This window comes from Protomyctophum parallelum (assembly GCF_964188405.1).
Source record: "Protomyctophum parallelum genome assembly, chromosome: 15".
Lineage (NCBI taxonomy): Eukaryota > Metazoa > Chordata > Actinopteri > Myctophiformes > Myctophidae > Protomyctophum > Protomyctophum parallelum.
In genome coordinates this window covers 37,500,123-37,512,799 of record NC_139710.1, presented here as the reverse complement: position 1 = coordinate 37,512,799, position 12,677 = coordinate 37,500,123, and the positions used below count along the sequence as shown (strand labels likewise).

The 12,677-nt window shown below is 45.8% G+C and overlaps 1 protein-coding gene across 1 annotated transcript in view; it reads left to right on the top strand.

Annotated features, from left to right (window-relative positions):
- The window catches only part of cux2b (cut-like homeobox 2b), a gene marked incomplete at its 5' end in the record, with an annotated part of 190,541 nt that overhangs the window by 162,093 nt on the left and 15,771 nt on the right, over positions 1-12,677 (top strand). The window contains 9 exons of the mRNA XM_083783472.1: positions 419-610; positions 753-811; positions 907-955; positions 1,289-1,388; positions 2,267-2,775; positions 3,290-3,506; positions 5,978-6,082; positions 10,347-10,558; positions 12,415-12,612. Coding sequence (XP_083639598.1) covers positions 419-610; positions 753-811; positions 907-955; positions 1,289-1,388; positions 2,267-2,775; positions 3,290-3,506; positions 5,978-6,082; positions 10,347-10,558; positions 12,415-12,612 — 1,641 coding nt within the window. The remainder of the gene's footprint in view (positions 1-418; positions 611-752; positions 812-906; positions 956-1,288; positions 1,389-2,266; positions 2,776-3,289; positions 3,507-5,977; positions 6,083-10,346; positions 10,559-12,414; positions 12,613-12,677) is intronic.

Here is a 12,677-nt window from a genome sequence, read left to right as displayed (position 1 = left end):
ATGGAGAGCAGAGTTGGTGTCGAAGTGTCCTTGAGCAAGACTCTATAGTCTGAACTCCACATTGCTCCTCGTGATGTGCAGGTTCAGGTGCCTTGCATGGTTTCCTCCGCCACCGGTGCATGAATGTGTGTGTGAGTGAATGGGTGAATGTAATGCACAATCTATGTAAAGTGCCTTGGATAAAGGTGCTATATAAACGCACCATTTACCTATACCATTTACGATCTGAAATCAATTTTGATTTGAGTGAGTTATATATTATACATAAATAAGAGTATGAGAGCTCGCTTAGGGAGACGGCAGAGGAGGATGTGAGTTTCTAGACGGCATCGGAGGCTCTTTCTTCTTAGTCTCTTCATCTCCTACTGCGTTCTCACTCTTCCAGCGTGGCTCACATGTTCTCTTCTCACCCTGTCAGGAGAGAGATGAGAAGGGAGAAGTGTTGCCCTCCCAGCTGGAGGCCGCTCTGCTCGCTAAAGACCGCGAAATCCTCCGCCTGCTCGACAACGTTCAGAGGCTCCAGTTCACGCTGCAGGAAGTTCGGGAGACCTCGGCCAATCAGATCCTCGAGCTGGAGCGCCAGCTGGCCTATAAGACGGAAGCTATTGAGGTAAAGTGATTCCAACACATCGGAAGTGACAGCGCACAAACGAACGCCATTAGAGTGCTGCTCAGTAGCTCTGATTATTAATGAGGACTCTCTTAATGTGCATTGAAAAAGTGCCTCCTCTCTTCTTTTTTTTCCATTTTAGAGATTAGAAGCTAAACTGCAATCCCAGATGGACTATGAAGAGATTAAAACGGAGCTCAGGTGAGATTTGGGGCATAGATGGTATTTGTAATGAATGCTACTGCATGTGTAGAACCCAAACTTATTTTTTATTCTTTATTTTCCACTCCCTTTAGCATCCTGAAGGTGATGAAGCTTGCCTCAGCAAATGGCAGTTCGTCCCAGGTGAGATATTCTGCTTGGTTTTGCACTTTTTTTCCTCTTCTTCCTCTGGTTCAGTCAGTCTTATTGTTCATACAGCCCCATTACACAGAGTAGCCTGCCTGCCTTCTAGCAAACCACTCTTTTGTTTTGTTCTTAATGTTCTCCTGGTGTCGGTGAGAAAAAAAACTACAGCAGTTCCGTTGAATGGCTCAGTAACCGGCATCCATTGTAGGGATATGTGTTTCCTGCTATAATAGATTAATCGAAATGTAACAGCTTTTGTTTGTGTCGTGTGTGTGTGTGTGTGTGTGTGTGTGTGTGTGTGTGTGTGTGTGTGTGTGTGTGTGTGTGTAGGATTCTGTCAAGGCTGCAGAGGCTCTTTTGCTGGACAAAGAGGCCTTTCTCCCATCTCACAAGTACCTGGCAGAGAAGGCTCGCATCTTGCACAGCAACGGTATGGCCGCTACATAACTGTCTAGCCTGTGTCTGCATGGAAGCCATTTGCAGTAAACAACCAAATATTTGTTTGAATACATGGTCAGCATCGCTTTGTACAAAAGATTTGCTGTATATAATTGCGTTTCAATAGCTTTAAAGCATAAAACAGGTTGTTCTTCACTGTTTACTTGCCCTTATCAATCTGTCTTTCTTCTACTAGACCAATTTCATTTATTGTCTGCAAAACTTCCAAAGTTTGCGTGATTGGCCCGTTTTGAACAAAATATCTCAAATAATTAACGTAGTGTGCAATTTACGTGACATTTTGCACGCACATTCCTACTAGGCCGAGGAATAAATCCCACCATTTTCACATTGGCCTGTTCTAGTTCCAATTGACATCAAAGGCTTGGCACCTTTTTTACAATGGCCTATCATAGCGCCACCAGGAGGCCACAATATCCCTACCTGATCTGGTGGAGACCTGTGCTCTGAGGAGCACGTTTTCTAGTGTTTCGTTTTTGAGGGGCGCTAGGCCCTCCTATGGTTTAATGTTTGTTTTTAGTTCAATGTTTGTTTCAATAATGCCATTGACAATGAACTAAGGGAACATTTACGTCATATTGTACCTCATTACGTCATATTGTCTCTTTATTGTTAATGGCATTTAATATTTGTGTTGGCACCGTTTGTTTTACATCACCTGCATTACATCACCTAATCAACATGAGTTAGACTTTAATATATTAGCGCCCCTCACTTCACACGGGTTGTGATTTTTAAATTCAACATGTATCTTTTGTCAGTATTAGTCGCACATTCACTAGTAGGCCTATACAGTATTTACAGTATCAAGGAGAGCAATCCCATTCACCTCAACTGACTTTTCTCCAGATGACGAGCAGTCTGAGGACTCTGGCAGGGAGATGATGCTGATGATGGGGAGGCCGCCAGCCTCCCACTCGTCCTCCTCCCACGGGGGGGAAGGAGGCCGTGCCTCCCCCAGTCCCGGCCCCCCCACCGCCACCCTGGACAGAGGGGGGTCCTCCTCCTCCTCTTCCGGCCCCCACCACGACCTCCCCCTCCTCCCCCGTCCCTTCTCGGTGTCCCCGTCGTGCTCCGCGGAGCGCCTCTCGGGCGACCACGTCCTCCACAAGCAGCTGCTGTCTCCGCTCTTCAAGAAGGAAGGCACCAGTGGCCTCATGGCGTTCCCCACCGCCCTCTACGCCGCCAAGGCCGCGCTCATGTCGGCCAATCACCATCAGGGAGGAGGGCCCACGACGACGGGGTCAGGTGGCGCGCAGAGCGAGGCTGGCCTGCCCGGCGGCAGCGACCAATCGGAGAGCGGCAGCTCCACCGCCGGCGACGAGGACCAGCTGGACACGGCGGAGATCGCCTTCCAGGTTAGGGACGGGAATTATTGACTCATTATTTCATTTATTATTGACGACCTTATCGATCGATTAACCGGTTAGTTGATGAGCGGCGTTTAAAAAAATAAAATATCTGAGAATCTTAATTTTCCTCAATAATGTCTAACATAAATTTGTTGATATACAGAAAGAATACTAAAGTTATATTTTATTCCTTAATCAAATCTTTTTTTTTACCATTTGAGTTACAGGGCCAGGCAATGGCATCGTTGTATGAGGAATAAAATGAAATGAAAAGTGCACTGTCTTGTCTGTCACATCACAAAAGCAGAGACGTTTTTGTGGCTACCAAGGTGGCGGGGGGGGGGGGGACTTTTTTTAAACCGGCACACATCGTGCGTTCCTCTGCCGCACGCGCACACAGCAGACGGCATTACATTAGCTGAGAACCGCCCAGTGATAGAACCACACAATTGTCAATTAACTTGTTACCTGTTAAGTTTAATTGAATAACTTCTTAACGGCGATTAATCCCTCCTTCCAGGTGAAAGAGCAGCTGCTGAAGCACAACATCGGTCAGCGTGTGTTCGGCCACTACGTGCTGGGTCTGTCCCAGGGCTCGGTCAGCGAGATCCTGGCTCGGCCCAAACCCTGGAGGAAGCTGACAGTGAAGGGCAAGGAGCCTTTTATCAAGATGAAGCAGTTCTTGTCCGACGAGCAGAACATCCTGGCCCTCAGGACCATCCAGGTCCGGCAGAGAGGTGAGTGGACCGCTCCAAACACTTTATTGCGGTGGTATTTAGACCATAGATTTCACAATATAAATTGGGGGTCCCAGAGATAGAAATGCCATTAACACAATCAGCCCCGGGATTCCTTCCAAATAGGAGCTCTGGGGTGCCGGGAATACATTTTACTCTGTAAAGCCCCCCGGATATATTTTTTTGCTTGCTTACCTTTCTCTCGTTTTAATATTATCGCTAAATAATCAATCGCGTTCTTATTTTGAACGAGAGGCAGTTGAGGATTCAGAAATGAAGAGCATAGTATATCCATCAGATCAAAACCACAGAGAGCGCTCTAGATTAAGAGAGACGAGGCATTCTTTCTGCCGCGGTACACTAGGAAGTAACCGGGACCACTGGTGAATGAAGAGCATAGCGTACGGTGGCCTTATAGGCTCTTACTAAAAAAGAAAATAAATCTGAATATTATTCTCTCGCCTGATCCGTTTGGATTCCCTAGGACGGATGGACACGTCGGATGGACAGAACCTGTTAAATGGGGGTCCGTAGACTAATGCATGTCAAACTGGGGGTCCTTGTTACCTCTGTAAAGCCCCTCCCCATGTAAAGCGTCTTTGGGTACTCAGAAAAGCTCTATATACTGTAAGTTTGAGATATTATTATTTATTATTATTAATATTCAACAATTTTGATACCAGACACGGCCCGCTATTTATTCACCATTTGATCTGAAGACATTTATAGCCTCTCAGACCCAATGTGTTATGTTTTTTAAATACGCTGTATTTAGGAGAAATAACAGGCAAACGTTGATCAAAATAACAATTCTTCTACATCTACATTATCTAATTGTGTAGACCCCTAAGTCCATTTGGTTTAATCTTACACTCTCAAGAGTTAACGATCTATAAGAGTCTACCGTATTTGGTTTCCAACTCTCTGTGACATATTATTCGAAATTGGCAGCCTGCATATATATGTCACAGAAGCTATTTAGAGATATTTCCTATATGCACATATGTGCATAATATCCACATAATTTGCACATAATATGAACCTGAATATGGCATATATTCTGCATATAAGTGCCATATATTGGCATAATATGTTATATTTAAAATGAGACCATGTTTTTTGATGAGACCATAGCACCACCATTAGCCTTTTCATGTCACGCACCCCCCAGAAGGTGTGCGTGCACCATAGGGGGTGCACGCACCACCCAGAAGGTGTGCGTGCACCCCCCAGAAGGTGTGCGCGCACCATAGGGGGTGCACGCACCACCCAGAAGGTGTGCGTGCACCCCCCAGAAGGTGTGCGCGCACCATAGGGGGTGCACGCACCCCCCAGAAGGTGTGCGTGCACCATAGGGGGTGCACGCACCACCCAGAAGGTGTGCGTGCACCCCCCAGAAGGTGTGCGCGCACCACAGGGGGTGGTGTAGGTCGCGGACACATTTTTGTGGGTCCTTTTTATATTTGCTTCCTACATTTTGTTTTTAATTAGTATTATTCAAAACATAAAAGAACATCCCCAGAAAAGCTAATTTCATGAAGAAATCTTAAAAAAAAAAAAAATCCATAAATTAGACAACAAATGTTTAAGTAGTATAGTGAAAATAGCCGATCTACAAGCTCACAACGCGGTGCAAAGCGACGCGTTGTGAGATTGTACATCTGCTATTTTCACTAGTTTGGGCAACAGCTCCAGACTTCCCAACAGCTCCAGACTTCCCTCTCCAGAGCAACATTAGTGACTTCCTCCTGGGGGATTCCGAGACGTTCCAAGGTCGATGTGTTTCCTCCAACTGGGCTTTGTTCTGCCCCGGGGTCTCCTCCCAGTGGGACGTGCGTCGGAACAGAACAGAACAACAACAATAATTTACAGTGTAGAAGTGAATTGTATTTTTAACTTGATGTTAATCTCACAACTCACTGGCATGTGGGACAATACATTATATAGGTTGCAGTGCACTATTCAATCTCACACTGGGGGTTTAGCTCCGCCAGACCAGTCTCTAAACCATGTCTAAACCTTTTTCTAATCCACTTGGCCCTCATCTTTAACTTCTACAAGGCTTTCCACTCCCGTGTTTGTTGTTACTTTTAAACTTTGTTTTCTCCCTAGATTCACCGCTTTTGAAAGTTGAGCTTTCCTGTAGCTACACTGCACCCTCAGACAGCGCACTCTCAAAGGCAGCCATTGATCTAGCAGTCAAAAGCAAAGCCTTGGAACTTACTCTCTGATCAACCTTCCCACTCACCCCCTCCTCTCTCTCTCTGTCTGTGTGTGTGTGTGTGTGTGTGTGTGTGTGTGTGTGTGTGTGTGTGTGTGTGTGTGTGTGTGTGTGTGTGTGTGTGTGTGTGTGTGTGTGTGTGTGTGTGTGTGTGTGTGTGTGTGTGTGTGTGTGTGTGTGTGTGTGTGTGTGTGTGTGTGTGTGTGTGTGTGTGTGTGTGTGTGTGTGTGTGTGTGTCCCTCTGTGGCAGGGAGCATCACTCCTCGAATTCGAACTCCTGAAACTGGGTCAGACGACGCCATCAAAAACATCTTGGAGCAGGCCAAGAAGGAGATCCAGTCTCAGCGAGGAGGAGGTGAGGATGCATATGGCTGTCGTAAGTCATCCTTCAAAGACCACCATTACGTTTTCTTTCCCACCCTTTCATTAATAAAAAATACCATGAAAATATTTTCATTCAGATATTTCACATCCATTTCACCCAATATTCACCCATTGTTGGTGTAGTTCTACTACTACTTTTCTTACTTGGATTAGCAAACATATTTATAAATTGTTTTCCTAGTTTCGCTAAAACAAATTTGAAATTATGTTATGTTATGTTGTTATGTTTTGATATTTGATTTTGTATTTAAATGGAGTAGGCACAAATAAGCTTCAACCTACACCTTTTCTGACCGTTCCTAAAGAGCCTTATTGAATTGTACTGTTTTATTTATTTAATTATTTTGCAATTTCACTAGGGGATTTAAAAATAAATAAATAAAATAAGTCTTGAGTTGCAGCAACTCGTTTTCAATGGGGTCCCCATGACAACATAGAACAAGGTTCAATACACACTTCACAAACACAAATACACAAACAATACACAAAGGCTCTTCCCGCAACTCAAACCCTCCACAAACCCATTACATCAGTATACTTGTAACCTAAGGCTTCGTACACATAACAATGACAGAGCACAGAACAACTGTGCTGTGCCAGTGGCGTCACTACGCAGCAACAGGCCCTGACGCAGGATGGTCCAGAGTGCCCCCCCCCCCCACACCAAGCCGCTATATAGAAACAAATTAACTATCAGACCAAAGTCACCGAACACTACTCTAAAATGAATAGATTCAAGCTGTGGCAAGTGGCATTATATATCAAATTCGGTCTCTTTTCTGTTTAGCCAATTATGAAAAGAAACTAAGAAAACAGCCAAAACAATGCGCTGTCAATCTATAAGGCCATGTTGCACAGCACGGAAAACTAAAAAGCGGCAAGCTAGAAATGCTTAAGGAAAACAACAAAATAATCAAGTACTGTAAAACACTGGCATTTTATTTTAAACTATTCATTTTGTTTCTCAAAGCTGTTTTGACCACAATAAATGAGCTGATGGGCAGAATTGATAGTTAGTTGCGCAGCAGCGCGCTGTATGCGCCCTGCATGCACAAGTCAATTAATTATGCTCAAGTCCTCCATGTAAAATGCAGCAACATTCCATTTCCAACACAACAATGTCCATATGAAATCTCCATATCTCCATATGAAAAGCTTCGTTTGAAGACCACGCACAGGCAGCAGGCCACCTTGGACAGCGGGTTGAGAGGAGAAAAAAGAGAGAAAAAAAGAGGTGAAGTTGAGCTATAAAAATATGGTGACGGCGCACCACGAAAATTAGACAGCAATTATGTAATTAAATAAAGAGGCTCTGCCTCTGCGCTCTGCTTACCTTATAGGTGAACCTTCCGGGATTTTCTCTCTGCAAAATCATCTATCAGGTCCTTCACATCCAGCTGGCGTGCACGGGTATTCTCGATGGAGAGTGGCAAGTCCACTGAGCCGACCCTGTCCCATTGTACTCCTCAGATAACTTTTGATCAGCTTTAATTTTGAGAATGACCGTTCGGCTGATGCCACTGTGACTGGAATGGTTAGGAAAAGCAGCAATACAGTGCAGACTTCGCAAAAACTAATGCTGCTGTTCTCCACAATAAGCAGTTTTGTGAGCTCTCGGATGGTCTTCACGTTAACTAATGCTGTCTCTCAGGCACTCACGGAATGATACAAGTTGAATGGGGAATTCACAGGTTAAGTCGTGATTGTATTTTTCTACAATGGTTTGCGACGTAAAATCAACCTCAGTTAACAATATATTGTTAAGGGGCCCGGCCGCCTTGTTTATTTTTATTTTTTAAATTTGCCACCTCTTTTTTTTCTCCCGACCTGGGTGTGCCCTCAGGCGTCATGGGCCCCCACGCAATCGCGTTGTCTGCGTCACGGTAGTGACGCCCCTGTGCTGTGCTCTGTCTGTACGTGTTTCATGGCCGCCCCAATGCTTTTCCAATGGAAGTCACGTGGTTTGACCAAACAGTTGTGTGTGATGGGGGGAGGGGGGGAAATCAAACACAAGTGTTTGGTCAAACCACGTGACTTCCATTGGAAAAGCATTGGGGGCGGCCATGAAACACGTACAGGCAGAGCACAGCACAGTTGTTCTTTATGTGTGTACGAAGCCTTAGCCCTCATTCACACCTAACATTTTTGTTTGATGGCTGTTTTCTGGCCCTCTCGCTCCATCAAACAAAAATGTTTGGTGAAACCATGTGACTTCCATTGGAAATGCATTGACACACAGGACACAAGTGTGTCTTAGGTGTGAGTGAGGCCTTAGAGGTTCTTTAAGAAAAAACTGTACTACACTGTTTGTCAAAAAAGGATCAAACTTGGGGATGGGGATGGGTGGGGATGTGTTGTGAGTCTTACCCGTGTGGGTCTCTCTTTCTAAAAGGAGTGGTGGGTGAGGATGTGTGAGTCTTACCCGTGTGGGTCTCTCTTTCTAAAAGGAGTGGTGGGTGGGGATGTGTTGTGAGTCTTACCCGTGTGGGTCTCTCTTTCTAAAAGGAGTGGTGGGTGTGGATGTGTTGTGAGTCTTACCCGTGTGGGTCTCTCTTTCTAAAAGGAGTGGTGGGTGGGGATGTGTTGTGAGTCTTACCCGTGGGTCTCTCTTTCTAAAAGGAGTGGTGGGTGGGGATGTGTTGTGAGTCTTACCCGTGTGGGTCTCTCTTTCTAAAAGGAGTGGTGGGTGTGGATGTGTTGTGAGTCTTACCCGTGTGGGTCTCTCTTTCTAAAAGGAGTGGTGGGTGTGGATGTGTTGTGAGTCTTACCCGTGTGGGTCTCTCTTTCTAAAAGGAGTGGTGGGTGAGGATGTGTGAGTCTTACCCGTGTGGGTCTCTCTTTCTAAAAGGAGTGGTGGGTGAGGATGTGTGAGTCTTACCCGTGTGGGTCTCTCTTTCTAAAAGGAGTGGTGGGTGGGGATGTGTTGTGAGTCTTACCCGTGTGGGTCTCTCTTTCTAAAAGGAGTGGTGGGTGTGGATGTGTTGTGAGTCTTACCCGTGTGGGTCTCTCTTTCTAAAAGGAGTGGTGGGTGGGGATGTGTTGTGAGTCTTACCCGTGGGTCTCTCTTTCTAAAAGGAGTGGTGGGTGGGGATGTGTTGTGAGTCTTACCCGTGTGGGTCTCTCTTTCTAAAAGGAGTGGTGGGTGTGGATGTGTTGTGAGTCTTACCCGTGTGGGTCTCTCTTTCTAAAAGGAGTGGTGGGTGAGGATGTGTGAGTCTTACCCGTGTGGGTCTCTCTTTCTAAAAGGAGTGGTGGGTGAGGATGTGTGAGTCTTACCCATGTGGGTCTCTCTTTCTAAAAGGAGTGGTGGGTGAGGATGTGTGAGTCTTACCCGTGGGTCTCTCTTTCTAAAAGGAGTGGTGGGTGAGGATGTGTGAGTCTTACCCGTGTGGGTCTCTCTTTCTAAAAGGAGTGGTGGGTGAGGATGTGTGAGTCTTACCCGTGTGGGTCTCTCTTTCTAAAAGGAGTGGTGGGTGAGGATGTGTTGTGAGTCTTACCCGTGGGTCTCTCTTTCTAAAAGGAGTGGTGGGTGGGGATGTGTGAGTCTTACCCGTGGGTCTCTCTTTCTAAAAGGAGTGGTGGGTGGGGATGTGTTGTGAGTCTTACCCGTGTGGGTCTCTCTTTCTAAAAGGAGTGGTGGGTGGGGATGTGTTGTGAGTCTTACCCGTGTGGGTCTCTCTTTCTAAAAGGAGTGGTGGGTGAGGATGTGTGAGTCTTACCCGTGGGTCTCTCTTTCTAAAAGGAGTGGTGGGTGAGGATGTGTGAGTCTTACCCGTGGGTCTCTCTTTCTAAAAGGAGTGGTGGGTGGGGATGTGTGAGTCTTACCCGTGGGTCTCTCTTTCTAAAAGGAGTGGTGGGTGAGGATGTGTGAGTCTTACCCGTGGGTCTCTCTTTCTAAAAGGAGTGGTGGGTGGGGATGTGTGAGTCTTACCCGTGGGTCTCTCTTTCTAAAAGGAGTGGTGGGTGAGGATGTGTGAGTCTTACCCGTGTGGGTCTCTCTTTCTAAAAGGAGTGGTGGGTGAGGATGTGTGAGTCTTACCCGTGTGGGTCTCTCTTTCTAAAAGGAGTGGTGGGTGGGGATGTGTGAGTCTTACCCGTGGGTCTCTCTTTCTAAAAGGAGTGGTGGGTGGGGATGTGTTGTGAGTCTTACCCGTGTGGGTCTCTCTTTCTAAAAGGAGTGGTGGGTGGGGATGTGTTGTGCGTCTTAACCGCGCGGGTCTCTCTTTACCGTCCAGGTGACGGGAAGTCGTCTCTGGGCAACTCCTCGGGCAGGAGCAGCAACGGGCCTGGCGGAGGGAGCAGCTCCGACGACACCATCAAGAACATCCTGGAGCAGGCCAGGAGGGAGATGGAGGCCCAGCAGCACGCCCTGCTGGAGATGGAGGTGTGCGGCGGCAGGACCTCCACCACCTCCAGCCTGGGCGCAGCAGCGGCTCACATGGCCCAGGTGACTCCAATTCACTTTTACTTTACTTTTACTAATTGACTACCAAATAATTATGGTACTTTTACTCCACTAGGTTTTATTTTGAAAACTTTATCTACTAGTTAACTTTTTTGATTTTGGTTGTTGTTATTACAAACCATACATTAATACAATCAGCCCTGAGATTCCTTCAAAATAGGAGCTCTGGGGTGCCGGGAAGACATGGCCGCTTTTACTCTGGAACCTCCCCCCCTTCTGTTCCGGAAAAAAACGGGAGATATTTTTTTGCTTGCGTACCTTTCTCTCGTTTCAATATCGCTAAATAATCCATCGTGTTCATATTTGGAACGAGAAGTCAGTTGAGAAGTCAGAAATGAAGAGTTTAGTATATCCATCAGATCAAAACCACAGAGAGCTCCCTGGATTAGGAGAGACGAGGCATTCTTTCTGCAGTGGTAAACAGACCGTGCATGAACGAAAAGCGAAGCGTAGGGTGGCCTTGGAGTCTCACTCCAAGGCCACCATAGGACGCGTACACACGTCATTGCAACCCGTCGGTTGAATTGACGTGTGGGCACGTCGGATGAACGGAACCTGTTAACCACTTCAGCCCTATATACATTTCAGCCATTTGAAAATAGCCGATCAACAAGCGCACAATGTGTCGCGCTGCGACGCATTGTGAGCTTGTATCTGCAGTGCTATTTTCAAATGATTTTAATACATTTTTGAAATGAGACATTCTGCATAATGATCAGTTTTACTTTTGGTACTTTTAAGTACATTTCTACAGTATATTGTAGTGCATTTTTCTAAAGATATTTTTCGGCTTTTTTTCCTTTATTGATAGATAGATAATAAGTAGACAGAAAACGGGGAGAGAGATGGGGGAAGACACGCAAAGTTTGTCGGCATCGGCACCAAGTGCCGCACTACGAGCTTGTAGGTCTCTATTTTTGAAAAATCGTGAAAAATGTGGCGCAAATCTTTCAATATATATTCTTTCAGAGCGAACGTTTTTAACAAAATGTTTTGCTTCTGGGGGGTGTTGGCGGCCAATTACATATAATTTTTTGGGTCCTTGACATGAAATATTGACAACCACTGATATAGAAACATGAGGTTTTTCAGAAAATTGTGATTTAGAAGACTTTTATTTATACTCGGAATACAGTTGAGGGCAAACCCTCATTTTCAATGTAGCCAAGGTTTACAATACACAAAATACAGTAAAAAAAACAATACATCAAACAACATTATAAATCAGGATAAATTACAGAGGAACTTTATACAGAACAACCATCAGTAAAATAGATCAATTGAAGAAGGAGCAATCACGATGAAACATTTTCTGGAGCATTCCTTTGAACTGACCGAAGGATGGCAGGGAGCTCAGTTTGAAAGAGTTTTGGAGTTCATTCCACGAAGTTGGGCCATTGACAGAAAAAGCTGTCTTGCCCAACTCTGTCTGGGCCTGAGGAACCTTGAGCCTTAAGAAATCACTAGAGCGGGTCTGATAGGTGCTAGTGTTCAGTTCCATCATGGAACAGATATAGTCAGGGAGCATCCCAGCAATGGCTTTATATAAAAATAGGTACTGCCAATGCTTATCTCGCCTCTCAGTCAGGGAGGATAAACCTGAGTTCTCATAAAGTGCACAGTGGTGGGTACCATAACTATCACCAGTAGTCCACCGCAAGGCAGAGTGGTAGACAGTGTCTAGCCTCTTTAAAAGTGAAGGAGCAGCAGACCAATAAATAATGTCCCCGTAGTCCAGGGCCGAGAGGAAAGTGGACTCAATTATAGCTTTTTTACTGGAATTTGGAAAACAGAATTTAGGCCTAAATGGGTTAAAGTAAAACCTTTTTTCATCCCAGGTGGAGCGCCTGTCAGCCCCGGAGCGCTCCAGCTCCAGGGGCCTGCCTCTGCCTGCCTTCATCAAGCAGGAGGAGGGCGGCTCGGTCTCCATGTGCCTGGCCAACCCCATCAGCAGCCCCCAGACGCCCCTCAGCGTCCTGTCGCCCGCCGCCTTCGTCCAGAACATCATCCGCAAGGTGAAGACCGAGATCGGCGAGGTGGGCACCTACTTGTGTTTATTTATTTATTTATTTATTCTTTATTTAGGAAATGTGTCCTTTTT